The sequence below is a fragment of the Megascapheus bottae genome, unplaced genomic scaffold (genome assembly GCF_031878675.1).
Source record: "Megascapheus bottae isolate mThoBot1 unplaced genomic scaffold, mThoBot2.hap1 HAP1_SCAFFOLD_154, whole genome shotgun sequence".
Classification (NCBI taxonomy): domain Eukaryota; kingdom Metazoa; phylum Chordata; class Mammalia; order Rodentia; family Geomyidae; genus Megascapheus; species Megascapheus bottae.
In genome coordinates this window covers 341,751-357,816 of record NW_028327569.1, presented here as the reverse complement: position 1 = coordinate 357,816, position 16,066 = coordinate 341,751, and the positions used below count along the sequence as shown (strand labels likewise).

Genomic DNA, 16,066 nt, shown 5'->3' with positions numbered 1-16,066 from the left:
ACACACTTTTCTGTTCTGGCTAATTTTGAACCAGGATGCTTTGATCTTAGCTTCCTGAGTATCTGGGATCACAGGCATGAGACACTGGCAGCTGGCTTAAAATGTACTTTTAAAATTGTTTACAAAGATTTATTCACAATTTTTAAAAATTGTGGTTGCCATTATACTACATAGTTTATAAGGTATTGGTTCTGTGCTAAAACATTGTAAACTAGAGTCTAATGAACCTGCATTTTATGAAGTTCTTTCCCTTGTGGTTTAAAACTTTAAAGGAATGCAACCTCCTGTGGCCCAGTTTTCATTTATTGCTTACCCCTGGCTTCTGTTACTACTAGAGGAAAGAGCTCTTGAACTTGCTACAGATGGTAAATATTTTATTATGTCTTATCTCTGGTATATTTTATGTCAGAATTCTATTGTTTCACTGAGATTATAGTCTATGGAAATAAGGACCTCACATCTCTTCTGAGCTAAAGGGAAAAAAAAATATATGGGCTGCAGAGGAAGGTGGGTCATTTGTGTAGTGAAAAATAGAAAATAAGAATATATCCAAAGGCTGGGAGTGTAGCCTAGGGGTAGAGTGCTTGCCTCGAATGCACACACGAAGCCCTGGGTTTGATTCCTAGCTACTACATACACATAAAAAGCCTGAAGTGGCACTGCGGCTCTGGTCGAGCCCTCCGCCACTGGCCCGGGCTCGGGTCAGGATGAGGACCGCGATTCTGAGGGTCGGGACAGTGACTGGGGTTCGGACGACTCCGCCTGCAGCGACTCCGCGTAAGGTTCTGGGGCAGAAGGCCTGGCCTGTCCCCGCTCCGTGAGGCGGCGTGGGCCTCTCCTCCCCCCTCGTGGGCCTCTCCTCCCTCCTCGTGGGCCTCTCCTCCCTCCTCGTGGGCCTCTCCTCCCCCCTCGTGGGCCTCTCCTCTCCTCTCCTCCCTCCTCGTGGGCCTCTCTCGTCCTCCTGTTTTAAATTTGAGAGGAATGTCAATAATCACATTATTCTTTGATTAAAAAAATCATCTCAGGGCTGGGAGTTTGGCCTGGTGGTACAGTGCTTGCCTAGTAAGCATGAAGACCTGGGTTTGATTCCTTGGTACCACATATGTAGAAAAAAAAAGCTGGGAGTGGTGCTAAGGCTCAAGTGGTAGAGCTCTATCCTTGAGAAAGTCCAAGGACAGTGCTCAGGCCCTGAGCTCAAATCCAGGACTGTCAAAAAAAAAATCATCTCAATAAAATACAACAGGTGCACATTATCTCAGCTATATGTGAGGCAGAGGTAGGAGAATCACACTGAAGCAGGCCTAAGCAAAGCATCAAACCCACTCTGAAAACTATATAGCAAAAAAGTCTTTGGGGGGGTGTATTGTGGGGGGATGGCTCAAGCAGCAGAGCAGGCCTATCAAGAGTGAGGTCCTAAGTTCTGACAGCTCAGTCTTGTGTTAGCTTTCTAGCACCCTAACAAAATACCTCAGGATAATATCAAAAGAGGGAAGGTTTATTTTGGTCTATAATTTTGAAGGTTTCAGTACAGTTGAGAGGTCCTGTGCCATGCTGCAGGGGTGCATGATGAAGCAAAGCTGCTTACCTCAGGGTGCTAGGAAGCAAAAGAAAGGCCAGGTGTCACACCTCCTTCAGGGCACACCTCTTTAGGCCCTACCACTTCCCATAGTTCCACTTGGGGGGACTTCATGGGCTTTGGTTGAGTAGGGGGAGGAGGGGAGGAGCAAACATTCTATCCAAGCCATATAGAACAGTGAGCTGCTGGGTTTATCTCTCATGAATTATAGTTTGGTGGCCTCTGATATACAGCTCCTAAGTTGATGACTTTTTTAAAACTCTAAATAGAGTTTAACAAAGAAATCACATAGAAATTTGGAAATACTTTTAATGAAAATTAAAAGCCACATTAACATTTGCTGCACTCTAGTCACTGAGCTGCCCCAAGGACTCCATGGCCTCCTCACTGTGCCATCTTGCTTGCCCACGCTCTGTGTGCCCCCCATTCCTTCTCCACAGCTGCCTCCACCACAGAAAAGGAATCCTGTCATGTCTGCTATCCAGATCCTCCACTCCTCTGACTCCCCCTCCTTTGTTGATGCAAGTTAGGGTGCTGACCTGCTTCCTGCTGGCACTGAAGATGATATCCATGTAAGAATTCAACAAGGAAATATCAGGAAGACCCTTATTACTGTCCAAGGGACTACTGATGGTAAATAATAAGAAGAAATTAGTAGCTGGGTGCTGGTAGCTCACGCCTGTAATCCTAGCTACTCGGGAGGCTGAGATCTGAGGATCATGCTTTAAAGCCAACCTGGGCACGAAAGTCTTATCTCCAATTAACCGTCATAAAACAGGAAGTGGTGCAGTGGTTCAAGTGGTGTAGTGTTAGCCTTGAGCTGAAGACCTCAGGGATAGCACTCAGGACCAGAGTTTAAGACTGACCAAAAAAAAAAAGAAAAAAAAATGAGTGAAGTTGTTTAAGAAGAAATTTACCTGCAATGGTGCTTGTTTTTGAGCATCTGAATATAGAGAAATATTATGCTACAAGATAACCAGCACAAGAACACATGCCAGTTCCTGGTAGAGAATGAAGCTTCATGGGTTTAAGTGCTTGTGGAGCAACTAAAGCTTAAGTAAGAATTTCATTGCAATGAAGAGAGCTTCTCTTCTGTTACCAGTGTAAAAATCTCACAGCTTGTGTAAAAGTAATCCACTTTTTTGGGATCCATTTTTAACTTGAAGTAGTGTAACTCCATTCAATAAACTGAAGGGCCAATATACAAAGCAAAAAATAAAAACAAACAAAAACCAAATTCTTGCTTGAAACAGTTAAGCCTAACCTTAAGTTTCTGCCATAACATAATATTGTTAACACTAAGTATACTTTAATTTTGTAGTTGAGAGTTTAGATAAAGTTACTACGTGATTTAGTCCAATGATTTTTAAAAAAGTAAATCTTAATTAAAAAAAAAACAAACACATCTAGCGCCGGGACAGTGGCTCATGCTTGTAAACCTAGCTACTCAGGAGGCTGAGATCTTAGGATCAAGGTTCAAAGCTAGCTCAGGAACAAAAGGACCTGAGCCGCTTATATCCCATTAACCTACAGAAAATGGGAATGGGGCTTGGCTCAAGGGTAGGGGGATACTTTGAGCTGAAGAGCTAAGGGACAATGCTCAGGTCCAGAGTTACAGCCCCAGGATCCACAAACAAACAAACAAACAAAAAACAAGAAAACAAAAAAACCCCATCATCACTTCTTAAAAATTGATGCTTTAGCACCAACTTGTAAAAAGAGTATCATTTATGGCATGTAAAGTGAAATGCTCGTGTGCATAGTTTTTATTTTTTTGCCTATTTGTTGAGAAATTTATTATATATTATATTCGTTTGCCCATTACCATAGAAATAATCATTTAAAACGAGTTGATGTTTTTCTCTGCAAAAATAAGTCAACAATTGAAGACAGAAATATAAATGTTTAATATTTTAAAGTATTTTCTGCATAGTTTTCCTAAACATTTATCCATCAAGCTGGGGAAATACACTAGGGCAGAAAATCTGTCTTGCATATACAAGCCCCTGGATTCCATCCCTGTAATGGAAAAGCAAACCCACTCCTTCGGGCTCTACAAGAATATCCACTGCATTGTGGCACCAATCAATTTTACAGAACGAATGGATGACGATTAAATTGTGCTGACCACAATGTCATTTTAACTCTTTCAAATGTCATCTTTTCAAAACTGTTAATAACTAATATCCTCTTCCCAACTTTCCCCCCAATTTTTAGTCTTATAAGGCAAATAGAAGATTAGTCTAATTTAAAAAATATAAATAAGACATGGGATCAAGGTTCAATTATCTTTAATTCTTTTATTTCTTTTTCCACTATGCCAAGCTAGTCTAAAATCCATGACAACAGACTACAAAAGTTTAAAAAGATGTTTTTCAAGTTTCTTCCTAATCTTTACTCATGAAAATAAATAAATTAGCTACTAGCCTTAATTACATTTTCTAAGATGGTATAAAATCAATTGCAGGTTAAGACTTCAGCATTTAAGGTATTAAACTTTTTATGAGTTTAATTATTAAAATAAAATCACATCTTTATGTTGGTCTTAATACTTTGTAGAGCTGTAATATTTGAAAAGCACACAGTCATACCTATCACAACCACATTTTAAAAGATGTCTAGCTACTCTGGGCACTGAATAACACTGTATAACACTACATTTATAACTGAACCAGAAAACTTTATTTGGAACAGTAGCTAAGAAAGCAGTTTATTTTTTTGTTAAAAAAATGGACACTGAAAAAGGAATAGAGCAAGTATGAGATATTAGCTATCCCTTAATTTTAATAGTTTAAAATCTTCCACAGAAACTATTATAAGAGAGGCAACATTAGTTTAACATCTGACAGAGTAGGGATCAAGCCAAATAACTAGACCTCAGACTGGTACACTGTCTAGTTACACACGTGAATCTTCAAAGGATACACATATTAAACAAATACAAAACAGTGCTATATCTTTTCTTTTTTTCTGTTCTTGAGAGTAACCTACTTAGGATTCTTTTATTGAGAGTACTTTATAAGCCATAACTACTACTTCAAAGTACCTTGAGTTACATCAGAAAAGAACCCATTTTCAACTCCTGTCCATCTATTCTATTTATATTTATATACATATATAATCTACTATGAGAGCAATATTGTAAATTCTGCTTAAGAGATCACTGTTCTTCCCAATTTTTACTTCTAGCTGAATGCCTGTTAATACCTAAAGGCAAACTTCTCCTTTCAAGATAGTAAACACTAAATTAGCATGTAAAATCAAAGTACAGTTTTATTTATGAAATTATATATTTTGTATCCTGGCACTTGGCAGTACAGAACATGTACTCAAAGACTAATGCCATTATGAACACACGGATTTTATGTGTGAATTTTTTTGCCTCAACCAAGTCCACTTAAAAGCACTATTGTGCAAATGTGTAAAGGCTGAGTTCTCAATTCAGCATTACCTTATCGTTCCTTAAAGAGAAGTTGCCATACAAACAGTAAAAAATGCAATAAGTTAAAAAACAAAAGAAAATAAAACCTTGGTTTTTATTATAGTTCAAGTTTATATGTAAAGCAGGTATAAAAAATTGTAGAACAATGTATCAAATAGTGTTGAAGACTGCTGTAGCTCAAATAAAGCAGCAGAAAATTCTCACAGAAAGAACTATTCTCACCAATTTTTAACTCCACTGCCATAAGCAAACTATGAACACAAACTAAGAGCAAGAAGTTTTGAATTGATGCTTTTAAAGTGCAGTTTGCCTCAAAGCTAAAGGTGCTAAGAAAAGCAAGTGTAGCACACATCTACAGAGCTTGAGTACTGGAAAAACAAAATCTTACTGTGACTAATAAGAAGGCCAGTAGGAAGTAGCAGTGATAACAATCACTGATTGACTGATGGAAAAACATTCTGATTTCAAAAGTCAACTCTTCTCCACCTTATCTATCATTAAGAATCACATCTAGATCAAGGAGCCTTTAAATGGTAAAACTGGTAAAAACTAGATTCTCGGGATTCAACCAAATCAAACTAAAATATAAAATTCATTGGTATTTAAAGCAGCAGTCTCAATCAATGTGTAGTTTATTTCTTCTACTGGTCATGGTTTTCCTTTCTAGACCCTTATAAACACCAGCATTTCTTTCTTGTTCTAACTTTCTCCCAACACAGTAAACACTAAATTACAGCACAACATGATAATGGTATCATTTAAAACACTGTTCTGACATATCTCAGGATCTGCTTGTCTCTTTGGACTGGTTTGTGGTGCTAGTCACTGATTTAACAAATATTTGCTTTCACGTATGATGCAACGGCTAAGTTCTGTGGATAAACTCATCATGGGTAGTACCCTGTAGCTCTAAAGCCATCCTCCTTTCTCTGAATCATTAAGAGCACTTCACTTGAGTGTATGCAAACATAAAAGAGGAGCTTGGAAGTTAACCTTTTTATTATTCAAAGTGTGAAATAGCCTAGAATGGCTCATCAAAATTTTAAGAGCCAACTTTTATATAGTACTAGACATCTCTGGTGGAATAGTAAGGATTTTCCCCGTACAAACTGCCCTCAACCTGCTTATCAAATCTAAGTCAGCTCCATTCTTGCAAACACATTTTAAGATTTGTTTCATAATAAATATAATGCTCATACATTCAAGCTGTGTCCCTCACCAAGCTCTAAAGCAAACAGGAGTAAGTAAGTCAAATTAAGGAGGTAGGCTCACAGTTTAAAGGTAACAGAAAAACCAAACTAATACAAAGTGAGAATTATATGGTGAACATCTTGGGTTCAGCATTCAGTGACACTACTGCTACTGTTTTGTCAGCATGACACCTGACCAATTTCTGTACTAAGGAAACACACATGCATATTACCAAATATGTATCTCATATAAATACATCATCATAAGAAATACTGATTTCACATTAAATTTTTAGATGACAATTGTGTACTTAATAACTTACTACTGTTATACAAGTTCCTGAAAAACATTATGAATGTTTTTACAGAGACAGTAATATACATGAGCCCATCAGTAAAATGTGGATGAACAATGTATAAACTAAAAAAAGGTTTTATAACCACGCAGTATGAACATTATGGGGTTTAGGTCTTAGCAACAGGCTACTGGGTGTGTCAAAAAGTGATCGTTCAGTCTTATAGCTGAGACCACTGGTAACACTGGATATCCTGGAAGCACCTCCTAAAAACACAAAGAAGAAATTATTTCAGCTATTTAAACACATAAATCATCTGATAAACTTCCTCTCCTAACTTTAAAAAAATTGTTATTATTAAGGTGATAAACAGAGGTGTTACACTTTCGTAGGTCAGAAAATGAGTACATTTCTTTTTGGGCTACTTCTCCTAATTTTAAGTCCAGATTAGTTTTATTTCTGAATCCTGTATATGTGTAACACTCAAATATATTTATACATTTTCACATTAGGATTACCTGTAAAACTTTAAATGATTTGCTAAAGTGATTCAAGTGAAACAAAAATACTTTTGGTAGCCATTTTATAATAATGGTTTCTAATATCAGTATACTCCTTTAAGACACAGTGCCAAGTATGTGTTACTAGAGTAGTAACTATCTAATCACTATAGTAAGGAAGCAATATTTGTGAAATGAATAAAAGGAATTGTCAGTCAATGAGTTAAGTTTAAGATTCACACAAATACCAGGAAGTGTGACTCTCTTTAAGTGGCTCCACTTTGTTTAATACTGGCTTCTTCTCTTTCTTCTTTCTTCCTTTCTTTTTTTTTTTGTTCTTGGGGCTTGAACTCTGGACCAGGGAGCCATCCCTGAGCTCTTCAGCTCAAGGCTAGCAGTCTACCACTTGAGCCACATCAACACTTTCAGTTTCTGGTCTCAGGGACTTTTGTGCCTGGGCTAGCTTTGAACTGCGATCCTCAGATCTCAGTCTCCTGAAGTAGCTAGGATCATTACAGGCGTGACCCACTGGCATCCAGCTGGCTTCTATTTTTATATAGTTTAGAATGCATATATGCAGTAACAGCATCAACATTTATAAAGGAATATGTCTAGCCCTTTCTATATAGTTACTCCCTTCCTATATTTTCTGAGGTACAAAACTGATCACATATCAAACATTAAAAAGCATTATATCTGATGACACTAGTGTTCCCTAATATTTAGTTTTCCAATTTTGTAAAAGAGCACACACAAAGAGCAGAAGATATTAGAAATAATTCATAAGCTGGGGGCAATGTTTCAGCAACTTTCAAACAGTATTAATTTCTCCCTTTAACAAACATACTGAAATTAAAAGACTCTCCTCTATTTTATAAAAAGACTGAGGGCTGCGAGTGTGGCCTAGTAGTAGAGTGATTGCCTAGCATGAACAAAGACCCGGGTTCGATTCCTCAGTACCACATACATAGAAAAGCCAGAAATGGTGCTATGGCTCAAGTGGTAGAATGCTCGCCTTGAGGAAAGCCCAAGGACAGTGTTTATGCCCCGAGATAAAGCCCAGGACTGGCCAAAAAAAAAGAAAGAAAGAAAGAAAGAAAGAAAGAAAGAAAGAAAAGACTGATACTTTCAGTTGTTTTATCTCTTTACAAACCTAAAATTAAGTGAATACAACATAAGAACGGCCAGTAAAAAGGAATAAAACACACTCCAAACGTTAGCATTTTAAAACTCTATCATGATGAACATTTTTTTTACCAAAAGGATAAAAGATAAAGATCAAAAGAGTCTCGCATATTATTCTTACTTAATGAGCTGTATTGGCTAAGAGTAGATCTCACTCGTCTTGAGGATGTAACTGGGTTGAGATAAGGCATATTGCGATGGTAGTCCATTAGCTGATCTGAGCGCTTCATACCAACTGTTGCTTTCACAGCTTCAAGCCTTTTTAATAAAGCCTTCATTAAAAGTGATATGAAAGTCAGTATTAGGTAAAATATAAAGTTTTTTTTAAAAAATAAATACTTTCATGGTATTGGAGATAAACACAACTACATAGACATAATAACCTATGACTCTATAGACATAATGTTTTATTACATAGTTTAATATGTGTCTATGATATACAAACCCTTACCCTAATTTTGATTGTGTTCTAAAAATTAAGTACCAGTGACTGTATATAGAGATTCCCTTTTTGAATATTTGTTTGTTAAACATATCATTTGAAAAAAAAGTAAGTATTTTCTAGAACCTGAATTTTACTAAAATAGAAAATATTAAATCATTCCTGGTATGCCATTTCAAAGAAACATTTCATACAATATGCATCAGAAAAACCTAAGGGTTGTTATTTTTTGCTTTTATTTATTTTTTGTTTTGCCTAATTTACAGGTAAGAAAACCATTATGCTTAAATAACATGATAGTTTTGGATATGAAGTATCCCTCCAGAATGTATGTGTTGAAGGCTTGTTACTCAGCTGCAGCACTTTTGGAGAGTGACTGTATCCAAACGCACTGGTGGGTTATAATTGCATTATTAGGATTGGTGGAAAAATGGGAGGAAGTAGGTGCTGGCTGCATGTCTCTGAAGGGCGTATGCTGTCTCTAACTCCTCCCTCTATCTCTGCTCCATGGCTTCTGTGAGGGGAGCAGGTTTCCTCTGCCATGGCCTTAGGACATGATGTTTCTGTTTTGCCAAAGGCCATGAAGCCAGAAAAAATCTTTCTCTCCTAGTTTATCTCAGGTTCAGGTATTTTGTCATAGCAACATAAAACAAACTAACATACAACTCAGTTCTCAAGGGAATCTCTCATGTCAGATTATAACCTTAACAAAGGTGTATGTTGAAATATAGTAAACACAGAAATAGTATAGTAAGCTTTATAATACTAAGGACTCAAGTGTTTAAAACCTTCAAAATTATCACAAACATATCTAAGCTAATACTATTAATTCTATCTGTATACAATGGAGAGCAATGGCTTTTAAACTGCTTCCTGCAATAATATCTCAGGGCTCCTAGGATCTTTAAATGAATAGGATCTTTATATATTCTGATGTTTACATGTAACATTTTAAATAAAATTTACTTTTGAAAAGAATGGTGCGGGCTGGGAGTTTGGCCTAGTGGTTAAAGTGCTTGCCTAGCATACATGAAGACCCGGGTTCGATTCCTCGGTACCACACATACATAGAAAAAAGCCAGAAGTGGTGCTGAGGCTCAAGTGGCAGAGCTCTAGCCTTGAGAAAGTCCAAGGACAGTGCTCAGGCCCTGAGCTCAAGCCCAGGACTGGCAAAAAAAAGGTGCTTCTTTTCTTTCTGGTTAAAATACAAAAAAAAAAGAAGTGGATATGAGAACTAAGTAGTAGAGCACCAACTGTGAAGAAAAAAACGAGAGCGTGAGGCCTTGTTTAAGCACTAGCACGCTAAAGAAAGAATTCGGTTAACAAGAAAACCAATTAATAAAGAACAGAATGCTTCAAAAGAGTGTATGAACTAACAGGTCAATGCAATTTAGTACCCAACAGCATGGTGTTTTCTTTTACTAAAAAAGTCTAACATAACATTCCAAATTCTAATTCTTCCTTAAATCAAAAAGTGAAAGTGTTTTTTTAATTTTACACGTACTTTTGGGAAAGGAATATGAAGACCAAATGGCTTAGAAGATTGATCCATGGTTCTATTTACTTTCTCTACTGCCTTAAAATTTCTCTGAAGCAAGCTGATCTTTACTGCAAGAATGTATTGGTAAGTACTAAGATTCACATTTTAAACAATCAGCCTCATAAACTCATGAAACCAACTTTTCTCCATATAATAATTTTCTTTTTCTGTGATAAAACACTTGGAACACTTACCAATTTGAACATTTAAAAAATGTATAATTTATTGGGTGCTGGAAGCCCATGCTTATAATCCTAGCTATTTAAGAGGCTGAGATGTGAGACTGCAGTTCAAAGCCAGCCAGAGAGAAAAGCCCACAACACCATTATCTCCAATTAACCACCAGAAAACTGGAAGTAGTTCTGTGGATAAGGTGGTAGAGTGCTGGCCTTGAGCAAAAACACTCAAGGACAGTGCCCAGGCCCTGAGTTTAGGCTACATGATCAACAACAATAACAACAACAACAAAAAAAAAGAAAGGAAATAAAAATGTATAATTCATCAGCATTTAGTACATTGGCATTGTTGTGAACTATCTGTACCATTTCCAAAACTTTCTCAGCTTAGTGCTTTGCTCTTCAATTACCCTTCAATTCTGAGGTTCTTTGGTCAGCATTGTGGGTATTTCTGAGCAATTCCACAGAAGGGACAGATAGTGGTAGACTAAGAGCTGTTTAGAAAAGAGAGAGAAAGAAATTGTAGAACCATCCCCAGACTTTGAGACAAATAGCAGAGATGCAAAACAAATGAAGCAGCTAGACCAAGTAAGGTAGCTTCACTGTTGTCTGTCTGCCATGTCATTTCTCAGCTTTCCCCAAACAAGGTCATTCTTAGTGAAGCCTTTTCCAACTTTAGTGATTGTATTGAGCTAAGTTATGATTTGAACATAGATCTACCTGATTATAAAGTATATGTCTTTCATCATAATATGGCACCTTCTTTGTAAAAGAGGGGTTGTCTAATGTAGGTGCCAAAAGTCCTAAACAATGATCTTCCCCACCTATAATTTAAATTGTACAAATTTACCCCGTAACTTTACTTTACTGAGAGGAGCTACATTTACTGTTTTACAGAATTATTAACTACTCACTGAGCTGTGTAGAATAGAAATTTTACTATTGTCAGTTATCTACTTTTTTTCTGGTATAATGTTTATTAAACTTTTTTTTTTGCCAGTCCTGGGCTTGAGCTCAGGGCCTGAGCACTGCCCTTGGACTTTCTCAAGGCTAGAGCTCTACCACTTGAGCCTCAGCACCACTTCCGGCTTTTTTCCATGTATGTGGTACCAAGGAATCAAACCCGGGTCTATGTGCATGCTAGGCAAGCACTTTAACCACTAGGCCAAACTTCCGGCCCCATGTTTATTAAACTCTTAATTTACTAAATTTATTAATTTGGTTGAGTGTATATTTTTTAATTTTAAGAAAACTGTAATGCTTATTCACTAGGAAAGAAATACTATAAAGTAATATAATAAAAATCAAATTTGAAATAATTTTCCAATAGGCAAAAAAAGTAAACTAACTGTGTAGTCTGGTATGTTTAATTATGCAGAAAGTTAGGAAAGGAACAAGAAACTGCCCAAATCTGAAAGAACATGAGAAATAGGTAGAAATAGTTCTTGATTATAGGAATATTAAAATATGAAATACTGGTTACACTGTAAAATCACACAAGTTACATGTTTCAATTTAGCAAGACTTACAATTAGTCCAAAATACTGTAATAACAAGTACATTAAATTCATTAAAAAAAATCCATAAGCTATCTAGTCAGAAAGACTTGGAAAGCTGGCAGTGGGGGTAAAGAGAGGCTTGTTACTATGTACTAAAATAAGCAGGAGTACAGTTTTAGTAGCAATATAGTGATTTATCATTTATAAAACTTTATTACATATTTCATAAGGAACAAGGAGAGATAAATTACATTTAAGGAGGTAGAAATGTTAAGTACACTGTACATTGTATATATTGAAGTACCTTACATCAAGCTCCATAAATATCTACAATCATGCCATATTAAGTTTTTAAAAGACTAGCAGTGCCACTGACTGCATTTCTTAGTCATACTACTTGATAAGATGAAGGCCAGAAGCAGAAATATGGACTCAAGTGGTAGGGTACTAGCCTGAGAGTAAAAGCCAAAAGAGAGCAAGAGACCCTACGTTCAAGCCCCAGTACATATGTACATACATGTACACACATATACACACACAGAACCTGATAAGGATAAGGATACCAGTAACAAAATAACCACATTTTTTATAATACGCAAGAGAACACAGAATACTCACAAGAGTGCCTGACGTTTAGTAACAATTTGTATATGTGTATGAGCACACGTATGCATGCTGACCCAGAGGCTTGAACTTAGGCCGGGGCATTGTCCCTGAGCTTCTGTGCTTAAGGGAAGCACTCTACAACTTGAGACACAGCTCCAACTTTTGTGCTGGTTAACTGGAGATAAGAATCTCATGAATGTTCCTTCTCAGGTTGGCTCTGAATCATTATCCTTACATGTCGGCCACCTGAGCTAACATTACAGGCATAAGCCACTGTTGCCCAGCTACCTAGTAGGATTTTGACATCATTAATATTGCTTTACATTACCTTCTAGTTGCGGCGCCCGACACCCCTGACCGGCAGGGAAGAACGGACACCACCCGAGGATCCTTCTTGTATCACGCTTTATTGAAGAGCCACTTGATTGAAGGGAGAGCTGAAGCGGAGGGGCCCTGGGCCGGGAAATGCAACTGCTTATATAAGCCCAAGGAACAAGGGGCTCTCTACCATTGGCTGCTCTGTTGCTAAGGCCGTTTTGAGACTCAGGATTGGTCACGCCCTTTATCGTCATGCGCAGACTGAAGAGCACCTTGATACTTAGTAACGAGCAAAGGCCCCCGCACTCACATACCAAATAAGTTACAAGGAGGGAGGCAGGAAACAGGCGCCATCCGGCTCCCCACATCTCCCCCTTTTTGTTTTGTAGCAGCAAGCCAACATGCCTGTTGTGAAGAGAGTAGAGGTGCTGTCCTCCAAAGTAAAATTCGAGGTCCTATTCTAGAGGAGTGACCCAGGAGGCCAACCCTGGATCCCTCCCCTCCAGGTCCTCTATCCCCTTTGTGGAGATGGGCTAGGGGCGCGAGCCCATATGCTGACGCGCATGCTCTCCCTGACCCGTTAGGGTCAGGAGTGGTACTTTGTCCAGCATTTCACAACTCTTGACTGTCCGTACTCCTATTCCTCGTGCAATAGACCAGGGTCTCGAGGGTGCAAAGGCAGTACAGGGCACTTTTAGTTGGCCTTTAAAGCCGCAAGCCAAATCTGGGGGGAGTGTCCCTGCTCCAAGGCAGTGAGTGCATGAACAAGCATTGCTCTCTATGGCGAGACCTCATTCGGCAGAGCAACCAAAGGCTAAAGACACAAAATCCAAAGCAAACTGCAACAAACATTCACAGGAACTGGAACTAATGTAGGCATTCTCATAACAACGGCAGAATCATTTTCAGAAACATTCCAGCATTGACTCAATTTACACTCTATGGCAGAACAATTTAAAATACTATCATTACTTGAAGCTTTAAAGAGTAAAAACATAAAGGGGGGCCACACACTAACAGGAAGGTCCGCCTCTGGAACAAGTGCAGAAAACCCCACAACCCTTCCCTTGCCAGAACTATACATTAATCAAAGCGACCCAATTTTTGAGAAACCAGCCTAACACAGGAGGACAGATTTTTTGACAGGGTAAGGCATAGGGAACCTTGCAGTCCTACAACTAATGAAAAATTACCCTTTTCTTCAGAATACGGCATATAGGGAAGTTGCAAAGAAGAATTGGTGGTACAAAGGGGAAAACGGAAGATGCATTAGTCACAGGCATTGGTAATGGAAAGGTCTTCATCACTGCCCACATTGGTTTTTTCTTCTGGTGCTTCTTCTGGTCCATTGTCCAACATTGTGGCAGCAGAAGAGATGTCAGAAGGGTTCTCCCCAGGATTTTGCTTAGCCTCATCCTCTTTGGGTTTCTGGCTTTCTTCAGCGGCCATGAGATCCTTTAAAGCTCTGTAAGAAACTGGCTCAAAAACTCTCTGTAATGGGATTTTCAAAAACAAGAAAAGCAGAGGCCAACCGAGACCAGGTGCGGGCCTTGATAAAGGAACTTCCCTTTTTCAGGGCGTAGGGAGGCGGGGCAGAGGGGGCAGGGCGGGAAACGTCCTGACCACTCCCTGCGCCTAATTCCCCCCAGGGGCCATATCTGTCTGCCTCATCTTCCTCTTCATCTGAGCTTAGTTCCTCCGGGGATCCTTCCTCCTCATTTCCTGTACTTTGGTCTGCCTCCTCTGCATCCTGTTCATGCAAAGTCAGGGCTGAGAATTGGTTATTATCCTGAAACTCTTTTAAAGATGGATAGAGGGAACTCTTTAGTTCCTTTTGTTTTCTCTTTCCTCTTCCTTCCTCCTGCACCATACTTTGTGAGGGCTGCAGTCCCTCAGTTTTTTCCCTTTTCCTTTCGGGCTTCTTTTGTTTATTTTCCTTTTTATTTTTTACTTTACCTTTGGGCCCTACTACCTCTCCCTCCTTGTATGAAGATTCTGAAGGACTATCCTGATGCTCAATTAATGCCTTCCTCCCTTCCCTAAACACAAACCACAGAAGAAGAACAATGGGAAGCACCCAGATAGGGACTTGACAGAACCACATACCTAGGAGAGAGCCCTCTTCACGTGTCAAGTTCTGGATCCTCTTCGGCCCCTCCGCAGGTCCCGGGTTTCGGCACCAGTTGCGGCGCCCGACACCCCTGACCGGCAGGGAAGAACGGACACCACCCGAGGATCCTTCTTGTATCACGCTTTATTGAAGAGCCACTTGATTGAAGGGAGAGCTGAAGCGGAGGGGCCCTGGGCCGGGAAATGCAACTGCTTATATAAGCCCAAGGAACAAGGGGCTCTCTACCATTGGCTGCTCTGTTGCTAAGGCCGTTTTGAGACTCGGGATTGGTCACGCCCTTTTTCGTCATGCGCAGACTGAAGAGCAACTTGATACTTAGTAACAAGCAAAGGCCCCGCACTCACATACCAAATAAGTTACAAGGAGCGAGGCAGGAAACAGGCGCCATCCGGCTCCCCACATCTAGTTATCTGACATGCAACAATATTATCTTTCTGGCTAAGTTATAAAGTTGTGTGGTAAGTATTGTTTATCTTGTTCCAACTGTGTTTTTTAGCTCACGACACATTAAATACTTGTTTAATGGAATGAAAAATGGTAAGAATGATATCTTATAATCCAATTTTGGCTTGCAGAATCTTAGGAGTACTATTCAAATCAAGTTCTACTAATGAATTTCAAAAGTTTGTCCAAAATATTTTCAGAAAATGGTATTTTTCCTGAAATTATATATATATATGGATATACTTAAAGCAAACAACTATGTTTTGATAAATATATACACTCTGAACCCATCCAGAGATCTGATGTCCAGCATAATGATTAAAGTTATTTCATTTATATCCAGGAAATAATATTTTTTTGAAAGAAAATTAACCTATCCTGAATCTGGTCCATCTTCTGAGGGAAAAATATCAAAACAACTCAATGAATAATGTGTATGTAATTTCTATACCTATTATCAGAAATGATTTTTTCTATATTTTTTCTATTGTTTCTAAAGGTCATTAAGAAATAACAAATGGGCTAGAATGTAGCTTAGTGGTAGCTTGCCCAGCATGCACAAAGTCCTGGGTTTGATTCCTTGGTACCATATAAAACAAAACAAAACAAAAAACATAGAAGCCAGGATCAGTGGCTCATGCCTATAATCCTAGCTACTCAGAAGGCTAAGATCTGAGGATAGCAGTTCAAAGCCAGCCCAGGCACTAAAGTCCTAGAGACT

General features: G+C 38.6%; 2 protein-coding genes across 6 annotated transcripts in view; one reads left to right on the top strand and one right to left on the bottom strand.

Annotated features, from left to right (window-relative positions):
* Window positions 1-3,850: 3,850 nt before the first annotated feature.
* Window positions 3,851-16,066, bottom strand: part of LOC150039638 (cilia- and flagella-associated protein 97-like) — a 32,845-nt gene continuing 20,629 nt past the window's right edge. For 3 of the 5 annotated variants that reach the window (XM_090327702.1, XM_090327707.1, XM_090327706.1), the window contains exons 4-5: window positions 8,311-8,461; window positions 3,851-6,770 (exon numbers count right to left, since the gene is read on the bottom strand). In XM_090327702.1, the coding sequence (XP_090183828.1) occupies window positions 6,643-6,770; window positions 8,311-8,461 (279 nt within the window). In that variant the 3' untranslated portion in view covers window positions 3,851-6,642. Of the gene's footprint in view, window positions 6,771-8,310; window positions 8,462-10,713; window positions 10,842-14,952; window positions 15,072-16,066 lie in introns of those variants that run through there. The other 2 variants (XM_090327704.1, XM_090327705.1) reach the window with 2 other exon arrangements.
* The window catches only part of LOC150039637 (sorting nexin-25-like), a 108,751-nt gene continuing 107,711 nt past the window's right edge, over window positions 15,027-16,066 (top strand). The window contains exon 1 of the mRNA XM_090327698.1: window positions 15,027-15,359. The gene's annotated coding sequence lies outside the window, so the exon portion shown is untranslated. The remainder of the gene's footprint in view (window positions 15,360-16,066) is intronic.